Below are 27,259 nucleotides of genomic sequence, written 5' to 3'. Positions count from 1 at the left end.
TTTTATTAGCACTAACAATAATAATCACCGATCACGAGAAGTAGTCGAACAAGCAATGTAGCTGAAACCAACGTTTCGACAAGGGCACTTGTCCCCTTGTCCCTTTCAAAATAAATTACCGAAGCCACAATACTCTCAACAAATATCCATGCCGTATGCACATCGACTTGCTGCTGGCTAACGCAAGTGAACTCTAGATTTAGAGAAAGTGCTACGACGCAAGTTAGTCGTCTGTAAAACTTGCACATCCTTGTTCGAGACCTACCGCTAACTTGAATTTCCTGTGGCGCCTCCGACATACCTGCGATGTTGAAAATGTGTTATATTTTTTTTTCACCTCAAGACACACTTTATTGTTACAGAGTTTGGTCCCAATATGCCACGTTGTTCGTGAAAAGTTCGTTAGTATCCTGCTAGCCCCGAGAAACGCAAGTATGAAAATGTTTACGTATACATGGTGCCCCTAAATTCTGCAATTTTGACCTACTTCCAGTATGTTTCACCCTACTAACGCATGGCATTATATGGCGAATCGGTGGGAAAATTTCATGTGGTGCCAGAAGACCACTTTTCCAGTACAGGGCGAGAATGTGCAATTTAAGCGCATTGTGTGTGCGGTTGATAGCTGCTATGCGGAGTACAGTGACACCCGACCCATTTCCCACGATAACAATAGGCGCGCCGGCGCAATACATTCTACGTGCCCGTCCGCTTTCGTCGTTTCCCCATACGCCCCACGTAGGGAGGAGCCTCCCCCCCCCCCCCCGCCCACTTCTATATTTTGCAAAATATACTGCAAGAACATACACAAAAAAATCGCAACCTATGGCACAAAGCAAGCCAGCACTAGAACTTAGTGCTGTAATACTCCTAATTTGTTTTTGTTTTTTCTTAAACATTTCGGTGTCGGATGCAGATGTTCGTCACTTAATATGGAGATCCCCAGGCACACAATCAGAGCGATTCCGGCTTCTTCCACATGCCGGCTTCGTCTACACTATAAAGGCCAGTTATGACTGCTGGTTGCGCGACAGCATATACCATCAAACACTCCCTGTGTAGTACGCCAGTTGTCACATTGGTCGCGTTGGACTTTAATGAGGACGTAGCGGTTAAGTGGCGACGACCAGTTAAGCCTAGTATTTGTTGGCAAAACGTTATGCTACTGAATTTCTGTATCACATACAGAGGAGGGCGATTGCACTGCCTCGTGCGAACCCTGTTTAGTCCAAGCAAACTCGCTGAATTTTCCCCAATAGTGTGCCGTACGGCCGCTTTGTCCCAGCATGTCTATATATACGGTGGTGCACTCTTTACAGGGGTAAAAGGCAATGTGGTTAATGCTCGACTATATTGACACCAATTAAGCCCGTACTGTAAATTTTACCTACACTGCGACTAGTTTGCGCAACTTGTCTCGTTGAGACCAAGATCTTGATTCCTGTTGCGAGTCGCTACGACACATTAGCTGCGCTGAAGAGTCGTTTTTATTTCTGGACGCCGTTACAAAATACCCGGATCCAACATACGCCAACCTGCATGAAGTTAGCTAAGATCTTGCCTTCAAAAAAATAAAACTGCATGATCGTATGCACCAACCCAGTATCTCGGCACTGTCACCAATTTCCGTGCATGGCAAAATATGTTCGTATGGACAGAGCTCACGAAATGTTATGTAGATATATTTTACTTCCCTTCTGAATAACTCTCCCTTATACGCCTTTTTTTTCTTTTTTGCTAGGAACACAAATAAATTTTTAGATGCAAAAAACATATGTAAAAGAAAATGGGTCCAAAATTTCAAGGCATTTTCGCCAAATCAAGGGAGAATTGGCATCTGAGTCGATCTGTGTGAACGCATGGCTCGAATGCAGTAGTGTATTTTGAGCATTCTGACTTGAGCCGTTGATGGCAAAGGACGCATTTTACGCACTCCATCAAAAAAAGAAGTAAAGAAAGAGAGAAAAAAATGTGAGGGCACCTAACCACTTTTTACGAGTTGTGAATACGAAAACAGCAATGTCCAATAGAAGGCCACTAAGCGGTCCTTGGAGTTATGAACACCTCGCAGGCAAGCGAGCGCGTTGTGACGCTTGGCAAACGCCTCCTTGAGCAGAAAGATAGAAAGAAAGAAAGAAAGAAAAAAAGAAAGAAAGAAAGAAACCTAAATTTTCAGCAATCAAGTAGGATGACCTATGAAAATCTGTGTCACCCGCCAATGTGCATGGCTCAGTGGCAATGGCTTTCCTGTTGGTGAGCGCAAGATAACGAGTTCCAATTCGGTTGCAGCGACGTCCACATTATCAGTCGAGCGGAATGCAAGGACGCTCGTGAACCAGCTCTTTGGGTGCACACTGCAGTTAGCGATACCCTATCAAGAAAAACACTTCTTATTTAAGCCGGTAGCGTATGCTCGTACGCACAAACAAAAAAAAAAGCGTGTCCTACGAAATTCAGGAGAAAAAGAGCAGGCAGAAAACACAGCACAAAGAAGCAAGGAAAAAGAAGCAGCTGCGTAATAGGACTATAACAGCAACCGTCATCAATCTTGGAGATAGTCTGTCATTTTAAGGCGTCAATCATGCATTTGCGAGATTGATAGTTAAAGGTATCATCGGCTCGTACGTCCGAACGCCTCTTTAGATCGTGCAAGCTCGCCATTTTCCGTTGCTTCTCGTAGTGACTGTAACCGCTCCCTTCGGTACTGCCGTTTGGCCCTGAGGGGTATAATAAATAAATAAATAAATAAATAAATAAATAAATAAATAAATAAATAAATAAATAAATAAATAATGTTTCCTTAGCTGCGAGGAACCAGTTGCAGATCGAGTTGGCAATAGGTGATGGCCATACGACACTGCTCCCCGTTCTGCTTCTTACGCTCTTCAGACACGAGTGAAGCTTGCGACGCCGGAAAAAGCCTTGCGAGCGAATTTCTTCACCCGCCGGATGCTTGGAAACTAAAGCCGGTCTTCGGAAAGCTCACCACACAGTTGCTCATCGTCCTCGCGATATCGCCTTTCAAAAAGCGATGTGCACTTCGCAAGCAGCAGTAGTTCATCCGGAAACATAAGAACAGAAGAACGATGACGTCGACATACCTGGCAGCCACTTCTGAGTTCACAAACTTGTGATCTCATGATCTCGTTGTTTCTTGTGCAGAAATAGAAACACAACCGGCCACCTTTTTTTTTCCCTGTCTTTTCTTTTTGGGGGGCGACCGCAATAATTCAATATTTTCCCCTTTGTCTTGAATGTGCAGCGATGCCCGCTACAGCGCTCACACCGTATATGGCGTCCTCGTTTTATCAGTTCAACAGCTTCTTCCCACTCTACTGTTTTTACGCCGACTATATGTCACCCGGCAACACAGACGGTATGAACGCGGCACGCGTTCAGCGTACTATTTCATCGAATGTGTTCTGGAATGCATAAGGTGCATTTATACGTGCTGGCTTCCGCGAAGTGTTCATGATAGGGTTGAACAAAGTGGCGAAAGCTAAAACGTTTTAAATTGCGCAGTCTCCCGAAAAGACGGACAGCCATCCGATTATTTTTTTTTTTTTTTTTTTTGACGAAGTGATTGTGTCATACTTGAGTCGCTAATGCGGTGGCCGTCTCCTAGTGGAAACGGCCTGGCTTCGAGTTCCTTTCACTTTGACACATGGACGCCGTGAACTTGTGCTCCGTACTTCTTTCGGTTGGTTGCCTGTTCAGATATGAGCGTGTAGAAAAAGTTGTTCGCGTTAATGTACAGCTGTCAAACATAGTGTCTTACGGTGCAAGAGAAGACTGTCATTTCGGCGTGACGCACGAGCTGAACTTTCCTTGCAAGCTGCCATGCAACTGCGACAACGACCTGATGACGGACGCCCCGATGCTTGCCCAAAATTTTTTCTTACATTCATAGTTCGTACAAACCACTTTTGGTAGCGATGAGAGCATCACACCAACTGCGACGACATAAGTATGAACAGGCACGGCTTGACGAATTATGCGCAAAAGTAATTTTAACGAGAGCATACTATAATGCTACACGATGCATTAGCGCTTCGCACTGATATCGCCCTTTTTCTTCAACTCATGCGGTGATTACTAGTGAACGTACAGCTCCTACGATCCAAGACGTTTATTATTTTTAAGCAGTGCCACAAGTGCATAAGGTCCACGCCCTTGACTGTTGCACCTTATTCCTCCAACATTCGTGCCTATAACACTGCTAATCCCCCACATGAATTTTGTCGTGTGTGAAATCTCCATAAAGCAAAATATCTGCCTAGCAATGTTTATCAGCCGAGTGACTTTCGTCTCTCAGTCAGCGCTCATCTTGCAGTTCTCGAAACTTCATCTGTAAACCAGTATGCATTCTTTCTAGTCGACCTTGGTTATTCCTAACTGCTTTGAAACCAAAGTTTACGCTACCTACTCCATAAGCTCTACTTCTGAATCCTCCGCAAAGCTGGTAGGACCTGCTTTTCACAAACAATCTGATTTCGCCCGCCCGCTTTGACAAGTAACACGTCATCTCGTTGATAGGAGAACGAAACTTTAAAAGTGTATGTTGCGCGAAGAAAACAATGAGCCATTCCACTCTGTGAAGGTGGTTGACCAGCTCAGCTGTTTGGCGCACGACAGGGAGGTGACACATAATTTTGAACAAAGGTACGAACTCGTTTATTGTCTTGATCGGTGGTCATTATTTCATTCGCAACTGCAGTCACATTCTATGAGAATGTCACATCGATGCGCGTACGCCTCTGGGTGGTCGGTTGACGAGCCGATCATTTGAGGGATCGCCAGCCGTTTGTGCGCAGCTGCGAGTAAGAGTGGGCGTGAGAGAGAAAATCTGGGGGATTTTGCTCCTTGAACATACGACTCTGCCTAGGCACTACGGAGAATTCTTAGCGCGTCCTGTAGGCGTTTGTCTCTAGGCGTGCCGGCTACGCTCGGACGCTGGCTGCCCCGGCTTCTCTATGGCGTTAGCCACGCGAATCGGGGACGCCGTACGGACGCATTGCCGGCGCTCGTGTCTGGACAGCGATCTGCGACGTGGCCAAAGTGCGAGCCCGCCTCATCTTCAAAGCGATCTGCGATGTTTGCAGAGTGCGCGTAGTGCCGGTGGCTTCGTATGCGCTGTGCTTTCGACGTTTCATTCGCGTTGAAGCGAGAGATGCGTGAAGGTCAATTCGCCTTGCTGCAGCCGCGATTCCTCACTCCAGAATTCTGAGAGCGAGTTTCCGCGGCGGGATGTGTTCATGTTTACCTGTGCGCGCGTGACACCATGCTGGTTAATTTAGTTAAAGCACGATGGCGGCCTAGTTGGTTTGAATGCGTGATAGAATGCGTAAGCGCGACTGAACAAGGACGTAGAAAGAAGCAGACACAAATACAGCGTTGTCTCTGTTGTCTGTTTCTTTATACGTCCTCATTGAGTCACGCTTACACATTCTATCATTGTTAATTTAGTTAGTAGAAGAATGTTTACAAATTTATATGGCCGATAAAACTACTATCCTTACTTCGCACATCTAATCGGTGCTTCGCCTTTCGGGCGGAACTTAGATATTTTTTTCGCGCATGCGCATGGGGTTGCGCCGGAGGAGTTTTCAGCGTACAGGCGACCGTCAGACGGACGGACGAATCGGCTAGCCATATACAGCTCCGCTGTGAAAGGGTATCACAATAGTAGGTGAATCTAAAGTGGACAAAAATGATGTATTGTGCATGGCGTTCAAATACACCACTAATATGCGAGAGCAACTTTGGAAGAAAAAAAAACCTTGTAAACATTGTAACAAATTCACTTAAGGTAAATTCGTGTATTTCTCTGCTTTAGATGCTCAACAGATGCCGCTTACAGAGCTGCGTTATGTTTTATTGCGATAGCAAATATATGGACACTGCAGGTGATTTCTGCCGTCGCCGTGAGGTTGCGTACAAAGACCAACGGCGATACCGTCGCCGCATACTGTGCGAGTAAAAGCGTGCGCACGGAAGGTAGGAAAGCGGGGAGTAAGCGCGCAGTCCTCAGCCGCACGAGACTGGGGGGAGCTAGGGCGGAGGGGCGTTCCACTCCAGGCGGCCCGGGCAGCCGCGCGCGACCGCCCGGGCCGCTATATCTTGAAAGCCAACGGGGACAGAGTCCGCCGCGCTGTGTTTGCGCAACTTAGTTCGCGTTTACGCGAGGCGCAGCACGAAGGTCAATCCGCTCGCTGCTGCTGCCGCGCTTTCTGGCTCCAACCTTTTGACAGCGAGTTTCCGCGGTCATCGAGTGACATGTTCATGTTTGCTTGTGCGCGCGTGACACCATGCTTGATTTAGTTAGTATGCCTGTGTTTACGAGTTTATACGGCCGATAAAACTACTATTATTACTTCTTACAGCTGTCTACTAATTTGCTATCGCAATCGATGCTTCGCCTGTCGTGCAAAACTGTGACTTTTATTTACACAAACATCTCCAAATGGTTAACATAACTTTTTCGGTTTAATGCGGGATATATGATGGCTTCGAACAGCGCATGTGACCGAAGCAACAACAAAATTACTGTGTTTACGCTGGAACGTTTATTACATACGAAACAAACAGGCTGCAGCAATACACATGAATCAATCTGTAGACACTCGCCAGTATATGTGTTAAAGTGCTTGCTTCGAACCAGTCTGCGCGCATGCTACTCTTCGAAATTCGCTTGAAGATTGTTACATAATCCCGTGATCCCTGCTTGAACCTTCCGAGCTTTGGGTATGGTCTGGCAACGGCCTGTCGCCAACGTTGGCAGCGTCTGAACATTCAACCAATGGTTCCTCAACGGTGCGGCTGTCGTTCTCGCCACCGTTGGACCGAGGGCGGCACTTGTGGAACTTGTGATTCCTCAACGAGCTCGAAAGGGGAAACGCCTTGCCGCAGCCGTCGCACTTGAATGGCTTCTCCCCGCTGTGTAGCAACGTGTGGCGATTGAGCGTAGCGCGCGACGCGAACGCCTTGTCGCACGTCGTGCAGAGGTACGGTCGCTCGCCGGTGTGCACGCGCATGTGGAGCCGATAGGAGCTGTTCAGGGAGAAGCTGCGCTCACACACGTCGCAGTGGTACGGGCGTTCGCCCGTATGCGTGCGCATGTGTGTCCGCAGGGTGAGGCGCAGTCGGAAGCCGCGGCCGCACACCTCGCACTTGTGCGGCTTTTCACCCGTGTGCATCAGCTGGTGCGGCCCGAAGGCGCTCCGGTGCCGTGTCTGGAACGGGCAGAACGGGCAGACGTAGACCGGCTGCTTGACAGCGAAGATGCCGGTCCGGCAACTGTACGAGTGCTCCTCGGTCATGTCGACGGGCTCAAGGCGCGACACCGTGACTCGGTCGCCACTGTTTGCGGGCAGCGTCTCTGCCGGCCCCGACGATTCGCCACTAGTTCCTGGATCGGCTTTGCAACGTTCAGACGCGCGCTTAACAACTGCTGCAAGCGCTTCTTCCACTTCCGCAGCGTCGAATAATGCGTCAGGACTAGCAGTCGAGGACGCCACTGATTCGGCATTTCTCACCGAGCGAGCTGCTTCACAACCGGGCACAGATTCATGGACGCAGGCTTGCTCTCCACTCGTAGCGTCGAGCAAGTTGGACTTGTCAACGGTCGGCAAGTTTGCTGTTGCTTCGATGCAAGGCAATGCACTGCGAGGCGTGGGCTCAGTTACTAGTACATAGGTTTGCTCTGCTTCAGTAGCGCTGCCCTCATTGCAGTGGGCAAAAACAGCCGAAGATGTGGTTGACTCAAGGCTGGTTGCTAAGCCAGCGGATGATTTCTTGAGCAAAGATTCAGCTACTAGTATGTATGCTTGCTCTGCGCCTTTAGTGCCGACTACATTCCAAGCAGCAGAGCCAGTTGCAGCTGTCGTTGATTCGGCCTCGGTCGCTAAACCTGTCACTGCACCCTTGGGGGCTGCGTCAGTGACTAAAACATAAGTTTGCACATCACCCATAGTGCCAGCTATGTTGTATTCAGCACAGTCGGTCAAAGCTGTGGTTAACTCAGCACTTGTGTCCGAACCAGTTGCCAGATCCAACGGTGAAAAGCCGCTGGCTAGAACATAAGCTTGTTCTGGTCCCACTGCCCCAGCAATGTTGTACTCGTCGAAAGCAGTCAGAGCTGTGGTTGACTCGCCACCACTCGCCGAGCTATTCACTGCGCCCTGGTGTGCAGCATCAGCAACGAGTACACAGGTTTTCGCTTTCCCTGTAACGTCGTCAGCAGTGCACTCTACTGGTGCAGTTTTTGATATGGTTGGCATTTTTTGTTTTCCAGGCTTGGTGTAGAGATAGACGTTGCCAGATGAAACGAAGCGACAATTGGCCGATGTCTCAAAAGACTCCCGTGGTGTCACTCTGCGCCATCGACGACGACGTTTGGCAGGCACTGCGAATTTAAGAGATATCATTCAGCAAGGTCCTGAGGGGTGTCCGGTGACTATAGCACAAGTTCAACTCACCATGCAGACCAAATTAAGCGAACGTCCAAGGAGAGGAATCAAATAGGAGGTCAAAAAACAGCGAGAAAACATGCAGAAACAAAACTGTACCCCGTGAAAAAAATTAAATGACAAAGGGCACCGAACACTGCAGGCGTCGTATCCGATAACAATGGGATGAGAGTTCTGTGTAAGGGCACTCACAACAATTCCTTAGCCTCCATAAAAGGGGCCCAAATAACGAACATTGCGATAATGTGTGCCGTCAAACACACTTACAAACAATGTGATACATCTGCAAGATGAAGCCGTTACGTTAGTTCCCATATAAGCTACCCCTTCACTATACAAGAACTCTATAAAAGCTGCTTACACCAGGGCTGTACACCTCGGGTAGCATTTTCCAGGTAGTTCCCATACTCCTCACCAAGCTCTTTAAACAAGAATATGTATTTCATTCCTCTCACCCTTCCATCATGGGCACGTACACTGAGCCACACAATTTGTCAAGATCAATTTTCACATTTTTTCACCGTATGTCATCAGTTCGGATGCAGTCTCTACAGTTGGGATGAACCACTAAAAAAATGAAATGTGCACTTGGGAAATATGGTCCCCACTGCAATATGCAGCCGCAAAAAATGCGAGAAGGCATGAGCACGTGCACAACTCTGCATTCAAAGAGTGAGCCGACATGGCTCTTCGCAAAGACAATTTCATCAGGACATGGCACTTTTGGAGCTGGCGCGCACGAACCCTATAGTGATAGTGGGCACACATGTGCCGAGCCACCCAACCACCAACATGCTCTCAAATGGTGCCACTATCATTTTCAACCTTATGCTCACTCACATGCAGTGCCCAGGCTTCACCGCAGTACTGCTGTTTCAAGAAAAGCACATGGAAATTTATCGGTTTTGCACACAAATAAGGTGTTTCCTTTCAGGTTGGCAGAGAGAGTACATACAAATGTACAAAAGGGGCAGGGGGGCAAAAGTGCACTCGATCAATGAACTAACTTCTATGCAGTCACGCAAATGTGCATGAACACATAACCAGCTCATTTGTGGCAGAAGGTGATGTACCTTCTTATGTTTAGCAGGAAGCGGAAGGACCAATGACTATTCCTCATGTCACACGCAGAATGGCATAACACAAAAGAGATCATTTTTCTCTTCCTTTGCATCCCCATTATGGCTTCTTTCAGTGCACTTTCAGTAGCATGCTCAACTTAGAGGGGCTTGAGGGAAGGACTTGTGCCCCTTTAACTGCTTGAGTTGCATTTCATAAGCCTACAGCAAGTCCGAGTCATTCGGTGAAAAATTGTGATCTTAAAAAACAAAGAGAGAAAAAGAAAGGGCCCATATAACTGTACTTTCAATTGGTCGGGGCCTCAAATTTGTAGTGTAAGCTCTTTATATGGGCGTTGTACCTGACAGATTGTTATATGCAGGTTCAACTATAGCCTGCGCACCCACTTGGTCAACATTAAATGTTTTCAACTAACTGCAAAATCACGTAATTGGACCGGTTGGTATTCGTTGTACATTCACTTAATATGATTCCTGGGAGTACAACCTATTTCAAAGTGTATCCGGTTCCAAACATACTCTATTGGCCTTAAGAACAGTCAGTAGAGGCACTTACATTGGACTGCCTTGTTCAGTTCAATAAAAAGAAAATACTGCAATATCACTGCTACGCAAGACTTAGACCTTAGGCAATAATTGTGCCTATATGCATGTATATAGCAGGGATTTTTCAAACATAACTTCCTTTCAAATTGTCTGAGGCATGTAGCCCGAATCAACTCATTGGAAGAGGTGGACGTTACTGCAAAAAAAATAATAAATATGCATAATTGACCAAAGTGAAATTAACAAAGTTTCGCAGATCAACTTTGCGGGAGTTTTGTATGTACACATACACACATACCTCTCATTCTTTGCAAACTAATTTCTAGCACTTGGAAATGGGACAAAAAGAAAAGAGTTGCCTTTTTATGTGGAATAGTGATGTGAACAATCCTGTTGAGTATAGATAACAGCCAAAAATACAGAGCTTGCACGTTGACACAGTAGTACTGCATCCCATCCCAATATTAATAGTAGCTCTGGCATTGTAGCTACCAAGCTTAACCTTTATTTAATGCAAGTATCAAAATACACAAAGTGAAATGCAATGCTATAATGACACAAAACTGGTAGAAAATACGAGTGTTTTTTGCTCAAATAATGCAATTAAAAGTTTAGTGAAACTGTTCTGAAAACAACACAACAAACATCTGCTTCATCAGACATTAACAGAAACAATCACTACAGACTTCAAGTGTGCAAACAAAGTTGAAAAATTCCAAGTGTTCCAACAAATGAGCAAAACAAAGCAAAACTTGGGCCCATTATTGTTGTGAGCCATACACGTTCTCCTCCCAGCCTCCACTTGCAAGCTTGAAACGAATTGAGAACCACTCATATTGCTGCTAATCAAGCAGCTTGTTCTAATCATATATACCACACCTTTTTCATGTGAAATACAGTACACAACCAGTCAGCACAATGGAATGCCTGACAATTGCATTTCAAAGAGATAAATGTTACGAATGTTTGCACTGTAATGATACTTTTCGTGACACTACTTGGGACATTATAGCACTTGAACACACCCAAGCAAATGATGTCGCAACTTGACACAATGGTAGCTGCATCACCTAACTGTATTCTGTTTCCCATTGGTGCCCAATGTTCAATTGAAAAGGTTGTTCAAAGGAAACAAACTAAGCTCCTTTTAACATTCAAGATAAAGTAGGCTATACCTAAAAAAAAAGAAACTGTCTTGATTTATCCTCAATAACTACCCACATCAGAGAAGGCACTTGAACAGCATGTGTAGCTCACTTTATATGCTAAAAAGAAACATTCACCCACAGCTAGCCCTTTTTTTGCAGGCAATTTCGATTTCACATTACAACACAAAAAGACAGGACTTGAAACTCTCAGACTAGAGAGAATAGACTTGGGAAACTGCTAAAGCAGGAAATTAGCCGACATCATACAAAACTGGGGTAACAACTATTTTCCTGTAGAACACACAAAAGGACACAGCAGAATTTGTGGATTTAAATTAAGTGCTACAATATGTGGCCCTGGAGTCAGAACAGTACAAGAAAAAATTAAGCACTGATGCAAACTTTGAACTCTATACGAGGCCGCACATTCTGCATTATTAAAAAACAAAAGTTCAATGTCTCCATTGTCGGCATGGCACATGAGATGCTGACACATGTGTAATCCGACAGGAATGACAGAACATATTTATAAAAGTCAAATAGGCCCAACATACCGATCCATCTGAACTGGTCAATTAGAGGTGGGAATTGCAAAATGACAGCACACTTACCAGCATGGCACACACGGAGAAACGCAGCTCCTAATGCTTCCTTGAAAACCAGCCACAGGTAGTTCAAAACACAGTACAAAAACACATACTACAGTTCAAAAATCAGAAAAACAATAAATCTGAAGTTTTGCATGGCACAACAGTACAGAAGTGGAGTGCTTCTGTGCTGCATCTTCCACATAGTATACCAATTTTGTGCACTGACACATCGCTGTGACCACCAAGGCTGGCCCTGTGCACTAGGTCGGCTGGTGACGTTGCCGACAGCCGAGCGTACCAAACGGGCAGGTCACCCAGTTGCTGTGTGTTGCCCACTTATGTGATCATTCAGCATGCTTTGCTTTGGAAATGCCGCTGCACACATTGGACACACGTAGGGCTCCCCCCCACCTGCATGCTTGCGCCTGTGGCACTTCAGGGAAGACATCGCTGCAAAGGCCTGGTCGCACATGTCGCAACGGTATGGCCGCTCACCCGTATGCTTGCGCTCGTGTACGGTCAGGGAGAACTTGCAGGAATACGCGCGCGGGCACATGCTGCAGCAGTATGGACGCTCTCCCGTGTGCGTGCGCAGGTGGTACAGCAATGTTGAGCGCCGCTGGAAGCTGCGTTCGCAGACGTTGCACTTGTGCTTTTGGATGCCTTTGTGCTGAAACCTGTGGGTGATCATGCTGCTCTTGTTCCTCGTCATGTATGGGCAAAGGTGACATGCATACTTTGCTTGCCTCTCTAGCAAGATGCCCTTCTTCCCGAGGGAGTAGACACGCTCCTTCAGCACACTTGCTACTTTCCTGTATGGTTCAGCGCCCAATTCAGCACTGACATTGGTAGAGTAGACCGTTGCCTCCAGAGCTCCGCAATGGCTGCCACCTTGAGAATCCACTACATCCTGGCACAGAGCTGCGGAGACCTTCAAAGCTGCTGTATCACCATCTGCACTGCACTCTTCGACAGCACCCACATCAGGGACAAGCAATTCAGCCAAAGGGTCATCATCATCGTGCTGCAAACAGATGTAAAAATCTTCGGAGAGAGGAGCACCACATATGGGTGATGCTTCAGGAGACTGCCGAGAACCAGACCTGAGAGAGGTGACCTCTTGATTTAGCGTGGGCAGGAATCCAAGGCTGGGCTCTCCAATCAAGACTGCAATGTTACGAAACATCAATAAGCAAAGTAATGGCTACAAAGAAATATATTGGAACACTCAAAGCTAACGGTTATTATATTCCTTGCATAACTCACTCCTTTCAGTAGGCTAACTTACATTGTGATATACCACACAAGATATTTTAAATTACACCAAAAAACACTGAACTGAAATCAAAATTGTGCTGTGAACTGCCAAGGTGATATAGCAACTAGAATACAAATACTACTACTCGAAAATATTTTATGAGTGTGTGTGCCATTAGTGCACCTATACTATATTCAGCTTTCTTATTTTCCACATAATGTTTGAAACATTAAGAAATTAGAGACATGCTCTTGAAAATCTCACAGCATGACAGGACTCCTACTATGTGAATATGCATTAAGCACACAACTGCCTTCAGCACTGCAATGATATTTACCATAAAGTTTTTGTCAAGACAACTAGCATAAGCCTGTTCTTTTTCTATAGTTAATCATAATTTGTGATGTCTACAAGGTGCAAAATATGTGTAACCAAAAAAAATAAAATTCAATACAGCCTCGTTGCCCTTCAAGCACTAAAGCAGAGGCAAACATCACGAATGAAGATAGGCATGACGGAAAGGCACTAGATGCAGTTAACATAAACGGCACAAAAAACATTTTGTCCCAGAACAAAGACATTATTCGAATTGCAACAGTGACCACAAAAGACCAAGCATACGGTAGCACTGTCAATGTGCTTATTACATGCTCCCAGATTACTTCAGTTAGAAATTGATCTAAAACAGTGTCATCCAGAACACTGAAATAAAATGCACGACCAGCACACTACACAAATTTTTGCATGTAACAAGTTATCCTAGTGCTAAATGCAAAGATCAGTGGGCAGTACACCAACATGCTGTTTGATGTTCACAAGCCCACGCCACATATCATGCTATTTACAGCAAGTGAGGCACAAGAGCACAACAGTAATGCTGCACTAGCTTTAAAGCCATTGTTAATAATTCAGTATGTGAGATTATATGTGGATTTGAAACCAAATCTAACAAGTTGGGGGCGAGTGAATAGCAATTTTTGAGACCGAATGGAATATGAATCGAATAATTCCAGAAGCAAATGGAATCAAATATCAAATACTTTTTGAATAGATTTGATATAATGAACAGCTGTTATCGCAGTTAATATAGAACAATGTTTGCATCCCAGTATTCTTAAAGTTAGCAGGCTTTTGTCATTGCATAGTACATTTTGAAGTGTTGTTAAAAGCACAAATGAAGCATTAGGAGCAAGCAAGTAGTCTCTTCACATGAACAGGACTCTTCACAGCGGGAATGATTGCTCTACAGGCTATGGTATGGCTACGTAATCGATGTAGCCTGCTCCACTATGCAAGTTCTAATGTTTTATGTCTGTACTATGTCTGCGGGGGTGAAAATTTACCATACCTTCACTTCAACTTTATATTTATTTGGACGCAGTTGACGTAGTGAAATATTTGAAAGGTATTAAAAAAATATTCACATTTATGAATAGTGAATATTCAATTCGAAGACCAAATCACATAGAACATTATTCAATTCGTTATTAAAATGTTTGAAATATTTGCATGCTCCTATCAATTCGTACGGCACAAAAAAATTTGCTAAATAATACAATGGCATGAAATCTTGCAAAAACATGGTTGCAGAAAACATAGGACAATTTCCAATCCCCTGTATCCTCTATACCGCTCTTTTCATGCAGTTTTAATGCTATCTCTGCAGTCACAAGCTACCAATGCATCACTACAACAGGTAAAGCATAATTTTTGTCAGGAGCTAGCAAACAGAAAACAAACAGTAGAACACACATCCGCAAAGCAGGGTGCTGGCATTACTTTAGCTTCCAGCAATGAAAGCTCTATGTGATTTACAAATCGACACACATTGTTTTTCCGCTTTCTGCTCATAAATACTGGGTGTGCACTAAAATCAGGCCAAGCACAGTAGTCTATCACACTCTCTAGCAGCATGCAACCTTTGCACATAGAGCTTCATGATGGCTCTGTTCAAACACCACATTCTGCAGATGTCGCATACATACATACAGCTTCTCGACTTTTGTGTGTGCTTGCACATGCGGTGCCTCAAGATGTAACAGGACACGAAGGTCACTCTGCACAAGCTACAACAATGACTGCTGCTGTTAAAACAGCCAGTGTTCAGGCAGCTTCAGTCGGGCATCAGAGGCAAATGTTTTCAAGCACATCTTGCGCTCCAGCTGCTTTGTGCTTATGCACTAAAGCCACAAGTGCTATGCAATGACGCTCCTGTATTCTCGTAGTAGTAGTGCTCGTAGTCATGTATGACAGGCACAAGTGGCAGACATGGATTTTAAGGAACTGTGGCGACATGCCTTGCCATCTGCTGTACTGATTCCCCTCAAACTTTCTGTCAAGCTCTACATTTGCAAGCATGGTGACTTGTGAAACTCCAACAGAACTGACTACCTTAGACTCTGCTATGTTACAACCATAGGCTGATTCCTTCAGCGAAATTACTTTCTTGGGCTGGAAGCGGACACAAATGTCTCCAGATGGTATGTGCTGAGTGGAAACTGTCTATGTCAACTGCTGAGGTCCGCAATCAAGGAGGAAGAATTCCTCTCTTGTTGGCAGCGATTGCTCCCTGGTGTTTATGGATATCATTGCAATGCTGGAAAAACAGAGACAATTCTGCATTCCTATTCACCCAAGCAAGAACTGCTGTTGCTCTACGCCAGTCTTTCCTCAAAGTCAGGAATTGCAAAACAAAGGAAATCAATGACCTCGCGTAAAAGGGCTGCTGTGAGCTTCCTGTAGGTGAACTGGCTAATGCATAAGCACGTACAAGACTAAACTTGCCAAAGGACTTCAATGGCACAGCACAAATGTTGACTGTAATACATGTTTATTGCTAAAGAAAGACAACGGCAGCAAAAGAAACACTGATATGCGGCTTAAATTACACTCGGCATTAGTGCGAACGGTGAGCAATGCAGCACAAGCTACAACATTCATGTCCCAACTCGGAACACATAACATAATGATACAAGTGCAAAATGACCTTCGAATGGATGTGCTACAGGCACGATGGACATGGAAATATACTAGAATTAACATGAAATGGGAAATTTTGTGAATAAATAGTCGACACTGTCACACACATGCAAGGTACAATGCTTGTATCAATGCACAGAAAGCTGGAATTGCAGCTCATTCCTATGTCTAGTGGCACAGAACTCCATTGGAAAAACACAGGACAGTGACAAGTTCCCCTTGCAGCACTCCGTCACCCACATCACACTGTCATTACACAGGCACAGACAATAGGTGGAGACCACAAAACCACGGAATGTGTGCTCATTGAGCAAATGATCTTCGTGAGTGGTCCGATACCGTAGCACCTTGTCAGGTGAGTTGGCCTTTGGAAAACGACAACTCGTAAGTCACAAAAGGATCAAAGGATTTCCAAGTAAAAAGAAACACAAGACAATGTCTCTTGCCTTAAGAGACAGTAGTCAAGCATGCCAAGTTGAAGGGTCACTTGTCAATCGCATGCTTGCGACGCATGTGGCGTTTCTTGGCACCTGCATCTCCAAATAGCATGTCACAGACTGGGCACACAAAGGGCTTCTCGCCTGTATGGGTGCGTCTGTGGCGCTTTAGTACAGTGAGGGCGCTGAATGCCTGGTCGCATGTTTCACACTGATAGGGTCGCTCTCCCGTATGCACGCGTTCGTGCTTTTGCAAGGACGAACCATGGCGAAATGAGCGCAAGCACGTCTTGCATTGGTACGGGCGCTCGTCCGTGTGTATGCGTAGGTGCTGCAACATTGTAGTGCGCAGCCGGAAACCGCGGCTGCAGACCTGACACTTGTGTGGTTTCTCGCCTGTGTGCAGCAGCCGGTGACGCTCTATGATGCTTGGATACCTGGTTGTGTATGGGCACAGGTGGCAAGCGTACTTCTCCTGCCTCTGAAGCAAAGTGCCTCGCCAACCACTGTACGAATGCTCACTGAATTTCTCACTCTTATCAGTGCACAATTCAACACCAGAGTTGTCAGCAATGTGCGATGATGTGTCTGTGGCTGCAGAATGAACTGCTCCAATCGCCAAAATTGAAGTTGCCTCACAAGGAATTGCAGACGCACGAGACACCGCGGTGAGACTGTCTATGTTGCAGTCTTCTGTTAGGGCCCCACCAGAAGCTAGTAATTTAGCCAGCGGGTTGTTGCCATCGCCTTGGAGGTAGAGGTAAATGTCTCTAGGTGGTACGACACTGTGTGACTGTTCTTTGTCTTTGCCGTTGTTCTCAGCGCATGGTTTAACATCCAAGTTGTCAGCAATGCATGATTCTGCACCTGCGGCTGCATGATGACCTTTAGCTGGCAAACCTGAAGTTACCTTGCAAGACAGTGCAGACATGCTTGGAACTATGGCAAGACTGTCTGCGCTGCGCTCCTCTATGATGGCTCCGCCGGAAGCCAGTAATTTAGCCAGCGGATCGCTGTCATCACGCAGGAGGCTGACGTAAATGTCTCCAGATGGAAGGACGCTACAACTGAGCGATGATTCTGCAGGCTGGTGAGGACCAGGTTCGAGAAGAAACACCTGCGGTGTTGTTCTTGTGGGCAGAGGTCCATGCTTGTCAGACAGCGCTGCAATGATGCAGAACAATGGTTAATGTTATGGTTTAAGCACAGTTCAGATAAACAGAGATATAATACATACAGTGGCATTGTTGTACTTGGTACAATATAATAGCTTTGAACAGATACAGAAACCTAAGACAAGAGCCATTTTAATGTATGTACTATACGAGAATTATACTTTCAGCAGCCAGAATAGATGTGTAGGTAGACAATAGTAGAGAAGGCGCAACCTGTACAAAGATTGATAAGGTATATGTAAATAGAAATTTACTCAAGGTAATAAGCTATAATGCCTTGTGTGTAGCAGAACACATTTTTCATCAAACAGTTCGGACAGTACACAAACACCACAAAGATATTGATAAGGCACACAATTCATATACCTGGACTAAAGCAGCCAGTAATCCACTGCTGCTTTAATTTTCAGTAATGAACACATTTATTGAAAACCTCTACCTGAATGACCTTAAGCTAGCCACTCAAACTCTGACATATGCAATACATTCTCAAAGTCCACACTTTGGTCAGTGGATTGGAGGATCAAATGTAGCTTTATAAGCAAGCTGGAACAAAAGAAATTTACATGGCAAGCTATCATAACCACATTTTCACCGTATTGAATATATGGCACAACAAAAAATATGGCTTTTTAGTGAATTCCTATATTGTTCATTACCAATGGCCATGTATAACTACTTTAGAATTGAGCAGCACTTGCTAGCACACTCAATTTGCAGAACAAATGCAGCTTGTACTGAGTGTGGTATACATGACTCTTTCTGCTAAACCATTGGCTGATGTCTGCTCAAATTTCACAAAAACCTACCACTTTGTAAAAGGAAAAAATTGTAATCCGCGCTTCCCCCACCTTGCAGGCTTTGGGAGAACTGATTTGCCTTATTCAGGTACTACTTTGCATGAAGTTCAGTTTATTACAATGTTTTGGGGGATTACTTGCCAGTTTCATGCACAACAAATCCAAAGTGGGTGCCAAGCATGGTGGCGGCACTCAAAGCACATCAATTCCACTGCAACTAGATTGCCTCAATACTACCAATACAACATCTCTGACATTCAGGCACCCTAACCACAACGTAATGGTGGCACCCTTAGACATGGCTACGTTGAACATTAAGTTTTCATGGTAGCCTTGACTGGCCATGGCAGATGGTGCCACTATTTCATTGCAGCAGGACAGAAAACTTTTTAGTGGCACTGCTGCAGATGACAGCCACTTTGAATTGAAAACATGGTATTAAACTTCATGCAAAGTGATACCTTTGTGTGAAATTTGAGCTGACATCAGCCAGTGGTTTAGAAAGAACAATCATGTACACCTGACAGTCCTATCTCTGCCACGAGCTGACATCAGCCAGTGGTTTAGAAAGAACAATCATGTACACCTGACAGTCCTATCTCTGCCACACTCTACAAGCTTTCAAACCTCGGGTATAGGTTAGAAACATACTTGCATTCTTGCGTTGCCCAATTTATCTCGGTATTTATATTGTCATACCCTGAAATCTGACAGTCTATCAGTCATGGGTATTCAAGATAACATTCTCTATGGTGCCACATAAAATGTCCTACAGCTGCTGCTCTGGTAGGAATGGTTACCAGCTAAAAACATCTATGCAAAGTTGCACATAGAACTGTGTATCTCAACTAACATTAGCGAAGCTGTTCGAAAAAAAAGAAGATTTAAAAAATACTGGGCAAGATACCACTAAACACAGTAGGCCTTAAAATACTATCTTGCGCCATGTTCCTTTAATAATTTTTCAACAAAAACTTGGTTGACATTAGCAGGGGCACCTTTTAAACACATGCTCTGTTGACATAGAAAACTTACTCAACAATGATCTGGGAAAAAGCTCATTATTTCCACAGCCTGGTATTTTGCTTTTCAGCCCATATATGCATATGCGAGCAACATATAGTGTTGTATGGTTTTACTGGCTCTGGTCCCAAACCAATAGGAAATCCTAAATTTTTTTCTGATCACATGGCTCCTAAACATTTGATGTCGACTGTACAATGTGGATATAACATAAAGGTACAATTTTGAGAATGATGCTATGGTGATGTCACATGAAGTTTCACAACTACTGCACAAGCTGACAGTCAGCTGAAGATATTCTTGATTCTTGAGGATTGCATATGGCCTTGAAGCAAGATCCTGAAAAAAATGAGAATGATGAAAATTAGAATTGACAGATATAGTATTTCTTTCAATGATAAACAGAAATCTTAATCAATTTTATGCTAACGCCAATTAAGAAAAATGGGAAGGCAAAGAAACAAAAAATTTGAATATGAAGCTCCTCCAAATAGCTTGTAGAACTCACAAGATAGTCACACAAATAAAGCTGTGGTGAGTAGTGTATGTAACTCTCAACTGCTTGAAGCACCACAAACAGATCCATAACATACTTAAAGTAAAGAAAAGAGCGCTACAAAGACACTAAAAGAAGAACATGTACGACGGACAGGCGCTAACTTCCAACAAAATGTTTATTTCAAGAAAGAGGATTCATATAGATAGAAACAAGAATAGCACCACTGTGACTTCACGACCTCTCTATTGCATCAGAAAAGCAACCTCTTTTTTGGTGAGTGCGACTGATGGGTACCTAATGCATGTTCCCTCGGCCTTTGCAATGTAGAAAGCGTCTAATATCTCTCGTTCTAGTCGATCTCGAGAACGTACCAGTATCCTGTCGCACGAAGATACGGACGGCATTTGTGACGTTTAGAATGTTCAGCCAGATTGACCCCCCCTCCCCCATTGTTATTGCGATTCCACATTGGCACAGGGTGTCCCACAACCTCAAGAAAGTTACACAAAGGCACAATGTTAATCTTCTGTTCAGCGCACCATGTAAATTGGCCAAGATATGTCCTATGCTGACAAAGGCAAAACCCGAACTATGCTCTAAGAAACATGCAGCGCAGTATATGGAATGCACTAGAAATGTCGTATATGAGATAGCCTTAAGCTGCAACCAGGTTTGTATCGGTCAAACCAGACGATGTTACAATGAAAGGGCGCGTGAGCACAATTGGGCTGTAAATAACAATGCGGGGGGCTATCTGGCTGAACATTGTAAATGTCACAAATGCTGTCCGTATCTTCGTGACAGCAGGTTTGTGGCACATTCTAGAGATAGACTGGAACGAGAGATATTAGAAGCTTTCTACATTGCAAAGGCCGAGGGCACGTGCATTAGCTGTCCGCCAGTGGCACTTATCGAAAAAGAGATTGCTTTTCTAATGAGATAGGGAGGATGTGATGTCACAATGGGCCATTATAGGTTGTATCTATTTAAAATCATGTTTCTTTAAAAAAAAACATTGAGTTGGAAGTAGCGCCTTGTCCGTCGTACATGCTCCTGTTTTAGTTCACGTCTTCGTAGCGCTCTTTTCTTTTCTTCAAGTATGTTAAACCAGCTCCCCCACATCAAACTTCTGCTGCTTCAGATCCATAACAACTTTACTATAATCCCTGTCACTTCACACAGGCACTTTGGAATTACATGCAACTCGCAACCTCTGATGAAATATACATTTTGAACATCAATCCAACAATGCTAATCGCACACTTGCACATCAGTTCTAAAACTTTCTTTCGCCGTTCCCAATTTGACGTGCAAATCTTCAGTAATATCAAAGATGTTATGTGCTTCATCTATCTGGGATTCTTTCAGAATAGCATTAACTAATGTTCTTTAATTGGTTCAATATGCCACTGCTTCTTGAATAATTTCTATATATTGCAATTACACCAGCACATAGTCAATCAAATTCAACTTAGATCTGCCAACACGATGACTGCACTGCGAATGCTTGTACTCAAGCCTCATCCACAAGATTTCCCATACAAAAAAAAAAAAAAAAAAAAGAACCCTTATATATGAACTTGTCTTTCCCACCAGCCCCGCTATCACTGAACAATTCATGTAAAGATTTATATTCCATCATGCCACATTAATGGAGAGCTTTAGCTTGTCTGCAAATTTCTTGCCATTAACGGCTTGCAGTGTTACCAGAAAGGTGCATGGCAGCAACAATGCTGCTTCTGACACCTTGTGATGTCTCATCTAGCCACAATGCCTTATGGACACGTTTTTGTGGTCCATGAGTGTTCGTGTCAAAAAGACATTTGAAAAGGCAATGCATTCACAAATTTACACAAGCAGTGAAGTAGGCTACACTTGATTACTGCAATAGCTCTTTTCGTCTGGGTGAGCAGTGCACTGCCAGAGAGCTTTGTCAACATGGCCACTCAAGTTTACGCCTTCAGTAACCTGGTTATCTGCAAATGGTAAGAAGTTGCCAGACAAACTAAAATGTCCCTATCTAACATCAACCACGTTTATTTATTTTTATTTTTTTGCCACGAACTAGAGCAAATGGAACCACCTTTTGGTCTCTGTCACTGCAAGCCTAGGTCTCTGCCACATTCAAGAAGTAAAAAATCAGCGCCCAAGCACTCCGTACAGATTGTTAACCAGCGAAGTTGAAACGTGCAGTCCTGGTGCTTATCACTGGGTTAATCCTGATGGTTCATTTAACAATGGCTTGGTAGGCTGCTAGATCCTTGGTACGCGGTTGCTGCTTGCACTCAGCTGCATGAGCCTGCTCTTCTGCTCGGGCTGCAGCATCGGCATGGCGTAGACAGGCTCGTTGCCGGTTCTGCTCGCGGCGTTGCTGATTCAAAGCTGCCTGCTCCTCAAGAGTACGTATGAGGCATGGCCTACCTACTACCTATTTCAGAGCTGGAAAGAAACCGCTGCGTGCACGCTCAGCTATGATGGAGAGCAACGACATCACTACTGGCATAGCCAATCGCGTGCCTCTTCCCCCCCTTTTTTTTTCATGCACGTGCGTGGGGTTGCACCGGAGGAGTTTTTGACGTACAGGCGACAAGCAGATGGACAGATGAATTGGCTAGCCCTAAACAGCTTCGCCGTGATATTGTGAGAAAACGGCAGCTGGTCTTTCTATTATTTCAGCGAGCAAGCCATCCACTATGTGGCCTCAAGCGGTGATGATGAGTGTGTACAGATGAGGAAGATTAAATGCACATGCAGCGCTCACATTAATTTTACCTGCGTGCTGAAGCGGGCAGACCGGTCACAACTTAGGCTGGAAAGAAACATCGAATAGTTTAAGACATGAAACGTGAACAATGTCAGAACCACGGCAATGACGGTCAGAAGGAACTTCTAACAGGAGTGACACAGTAGTCTGCAGGGGAGGTTTGCTCTCCAGTCCTGCAGTCCTCTCCTCTGCAGAGCTTCCCCTCGGGTACATCCCTGGAGCTCCGCTTGGATTGCCACTCCTATCCACTATCCCCGGCCAAGTAACAAGGTCAGCAGCCCAACACGGCAGCTTCCACTATGCCTGCTCCTGCGGGGACAGCTTCTTGGACCATTAATAGCACCCAGAAGGACTCACAGATGTTTACTGGTCTCAACGGCGATGATGTCGAGGATTGGTTGGAAAATTAAGACTGTGAGTGCATTTAATCATTGGGATGATTTCGCAAAGCTCACTAATGTAGCCTTCTATCTAACCAACGTTGAGAAGACTTGGTTTCTCAACCATGAATGTGACTTCATAGACTGGGCCTCTTTTAACAGCAGCTGCGACAGATTTTTGCTATCCCCAGTGCCTGTTTGTTCAGAGGTTGCAAAAAAGAAGCTTGCCGAGCATGTTCAGCACACCGGCGCATCGTACACTTCGTGTATAGAAGACGTACTCACCCTTTGCCTCCTTGTCAACAGCTCCATGCCAGATAATGACTGTGTGCGTCATTTACTCAAAGGAATTCGGTCTGTTGCATTTAATGCCCTTGTGAAGAACCCCACTACTGTAGCCGACATCATCGCTACGTACCCAGCACCTCCATCACTTGCGAGACAACGGTTAGGCCGCAGGTCGTCCTTTTATTTCAGTGAGCAAGCCACCCACTATTACAACCCAGTGTTGTGATGATGAGTATGTACAGATGAGGAAGATGATATGCACACACAGGGCTTAAACTATCGCCTGTTAATCATTCCTCTCTGTAATGCCTTTAGGACCAGACAGGATGCGAGTAAATAAGAAAATAATTTACGAATGGAATCACAGGGCTTAACATCTCAAAGCAACAGCGGGTCTATGAGAGATGCCACAGTGGGGGGCTCTGGAATAATTTTCACCACATGGGGTTCTTTAGTGTGCACCATCTAATTACACAAGTGTCCTTGCAATATGCCTCCATCAAAATGTGGCCGCCAGGCCCAGGAGTTAAACCTGGAACCATGATCAGCAGCGAAACAACATTGCCACTGAGCCACTGGGACGGGTGCAAATGAAAATGAAAAGGGTACATTTTCAGATGTACGCTAGAATGCCTCAGCCAATAAAGCCTCTTCAATGAAATGACCAATCTAACGAAGGATCCCACATGCCCAAGCCAAATTCCTGTCTTTCATATGTATTGTGAATGATTCTATAGCTAAGAACGCCACGATGAATCTGTCCATGCAATGAAGAAATTTACGCACCCCTGGTGGCTTATTTGTTGCCTTAGAGAGAACACAAATAGCAGCACTGTCACTGCAGTTCACAGACACGACTGAGCTGGAGCGTGCCTAAGGAGCACTAGTTGACACCATAGCCAAAACGAATCGGTTGAGTCCGAATTCCACAGTAGCAGTGGTAGCTGTCTTAACGAACTGAACACTTTGATGAAGTGGCACTAGCAATTTGTGAACCTCAATGTCATAAGATCGGCTATAGTCACACATTTTGTTGGATAAAGTGGGCACAAGAAAATTAGCGGCTTCTTTCACTAAGTAAATACAGAATTCATGGTAAATAATGGCGTTGTTTTGCTGAACAGGCTTAGCCCGCTAAACTGCAACCAGTATGGTGTGCAATCTTGACAACAAAGTGACCTGCACAATGATGGAATTCAGAGGTCCAAAGCACTTCATCACAAGGGCATCTGACTGTACATAGCGCGTTACCATGAAAATGAGTTCGTAGAAATGAACCAAGGAGGAGGAAACTTGAAGATAGAAAAAGTTGTCATCCAAGCTACAGAGGAAAGTAACATGGGTTCCCTTTATTAAAGTTTCTTTGAAAAAAGTACCTTGCAGCTATTGCCCTACATCTCTACGGAGTTGGCTCACTCCCTCTCGTGCCCCCACTGAAACCTTCCTTGACGTCCCATATCAGCATCACCCAATCTATAAGGCTCCAGAACAAGTATTAACTGAAGGTGTTAATTCTCTCTTGCTGCAGAAGTCATGCAGTACATTCATTACCAATGCTGCATACACTAAACTACGCCACACATATTTACACTAGTGACACGTGACCCTATCTAGTGTGGGAACAGTGGGAAGAGCAAAAGAAAATAATAATAAAAAAGAAAAAGCATGAGCTGTAGGCATAGATATGAGTGCACGAATATGTGTTACAACACCTTAAGAGTGGTTGCTTTGGTACAACTTAGTAGCAAGAGGTATGCAAAATGTGTACGTAGTGCTTTAAAAGCACGGTAAGACTTGTGAGAATATGCACACGCACTAAAACGGCTGCACTAACTTACATCCTGTAACCATAGCAACTATTAGTACATCAACAAAAACACAAGACCCTATCAGCCTGCCCTAAGTGCATACACAATTTCAACAGTGGGACTGCTGCTTAGGAGTTGTTGAAGGGGCCCCGAAAATATTTCGCGAAGGCTTTTATGATGCCTTACCTGGCAGTGTAACATCAGCACCCTGTTCTGCCACATGACTCTGTGTGGAGCAAGGGCAGAGGCTGGGTCCCTACATGTTATGCGTCATATACACGATCTACATGCATCAATCCTGTATGCCAAGCTGGCATCCAGGGAATGTATTCTCATTCGGGCACTTTCAGGGATAAAATCAGTTACAAGATATCTTGCGTGACTAGGCACAGGTCATGGACAACAGAATTCCACAAACAGTGTCAAACACACTGTCTTGATGCAGTGTCGGGAATGGTTTCACAAGCAGTCATAAGCACATCCAGTACCGAGCCACACGAAATCTTGTGGAGGTGATCATATCACTGAAAGTGATTGACCGAGAATGCCACTCCAGGCCTTACCAAGCTGAGCTGTGTAAAATAAATGTAAAGCAATGTGACAGTGAAGGTCTTCTAGAACCCCAGTCCCAAGCAACTTGTCTGTCACAGAAGCAACTGTCCAACAGTGTTCCTGCCAGTTGTCTTCTATCCTCGATCCTGTAAAGAAGTAATTGCGACACAAGAGTATTCACAGTGGAAGCTTTGTTAGTTCACTTCATTTCTCTTAACCATTCGATACTTTACCACTGCTGTTAGCAATCAATGTTTCAATTAATGTTTGTCCTGCTTAGGTCTTTCCTGCTTCCTATTCATGTTGTTCCTATTCTTCCTTCTTATGCAGGAAAATAATTTAGCAACAACAGCTAACGAAACCCTAAATACGAGTTCACTAATAAAAGGCTCCACTGCCAAACCACATTACAATGCAAGGTAGCTCAATGAGTAATAATGCATTTATCACTACATGTGTGATGTTGATCCTGAAAGCCAATAACGACTCCTCATAACCACATTAACAAACAAGCTGTGGACCATCCCGTCATGAAAGCGGCAGCTTTACCATCGTATTCTGCACGGGCAAAAACGTTTTGCGAGCTCTACTAGTGATTTTTTCTCGGCCGAGAAAATTCATCATATTCTCTTCACGTGCAATTAATTCTCTTCACTGTAAATTTGTTTTCACCCCATTTCTAACACAACATCCTGGTGAAGTACTTGCCTGCTTCGTCGAAAATAAATGCTCATCGTTTGCAAAGCTGTGGGCTTTCCTGAGACAGTTGATATTGCGGCTTCGCATCTCCATAGACGACGCGTATTTATGGTTTCCTCAGACATAAAAAAGCAAGTATTGCGTCCAAACGCGGTACTAAACAAAGCTCACTGCGAAATGACAACATTACGCGACGTTCTTAGCACGGATGAGGGAGAGGTTGATACTGAAGGATTCATACTTAACAGCCTCACTGCAGTGGCTTTGCATTAAATGACAGGTCCAAGTTTTATATCCACAGCGCTGCTTCGGGCACACATATTAAGGACACATGTTCAATAAACGAAACGACTTTCGCATACAACTAGTTATTCAAATCGAGCCCGCGCACCTGTGCGCACAAGAACGTACCAACATGCTACTATTACTACCATGCTCACCAAACGACATTGGAATCGACCGTATTCGTCACGATCCGCGGTCATGATCGTAAATGGTAGAACCACAGGTAGAACCGTAGAACCACGACCTACGTAGAACCAAGGAGGATGCGTAGAACAAGCGAACGCGAGTAGCCACAGAAATATCCATGGCGCTGCCTTTGTGACGCGGTGCCTAACTTCCTAAACATTAAAAAAAATATGTTTTTGTGGACAGCTGACTGAATCAAGGGGGCTATACCGCAGAACACCTACACAAACTTGCTATACTGTTATGGGGGTTATACCTTCTTGCTTTTAAAAACATTATATAGTGCATACTTGCT

The 27,259-nt window shown here is 44.6% G+C and overlaps 1 protein-coding gene across 1 annotated transcript; it reads right to left on the bottom strand.

The window, feature by feature from the left end:
- Positions 1–6,491: 6,491 nt before the first annotated feature.
- Positions 6,492–27,090, bottom strand: LOC142558555 (uncharacterized). The gene is made up of 5 exons (XM_075670688.1): positions 26,934–27,090; positions 16,556–17,669; positions 13,737–13,791; positions 12,145–13,035; positions 6,492–8,414 (listed from the first exon to the last, which is right to left on the bottom strand). The coding sequence occupies exons 1-5, from the start codon at positions 26,941–26,943 to the stop codon at positions 6,702–6,704; spliced, it is 3,783 nt and encodes a 1,260-aa protein (XP_075526803.1). The 5' UTR covers positions 26,944–27,090; the 3' UTR covers positions 6,492–6,701.
- Positions 27,091–27,259: the final 169 nt, after the last annotated feature.

The sequence above is a fragment of the Dermacentor variabilis genome, chromosome 9 (assembly GCF_050947875.1).
Source record: "Dermacentor variabilis isolate Ectoservices chromosome 9, ASM5094787v1, whole genome shotgun sequence".
In the NCBI taxonomy this organism is placed as follows: Eukaryota; Metazoa; Arthropoda; class Arachnida; order Ixodida; family Ixodidae; genus Dermacentor; species Dermacentor variabilis.
Note: the sequence above shows the minus strand (reverse complement) of the source record. Positions and strands in the feature narration are given on the sequence as shown.

Excerpts from the sequence above, each read along its gene's own strand:
- LOC142558555 (XM_075670688.1), bottom strand. Across the intron at positions 13,036-13,736 it reads CTGAAGTAATCTGGGAGCAT|CCATTACTTTGCTTATTGAT; the intron begins GTAATAAGCACA and ends ATTTCTTTGTAG. Across the intron at positions 8,415-12,144 it reads GGCAACACACAGCAACTGGG|AAATTCGCAGTGCCTGCCAA; the intron begins TGACCTGCCCGT and ends ATGATATCTCTT.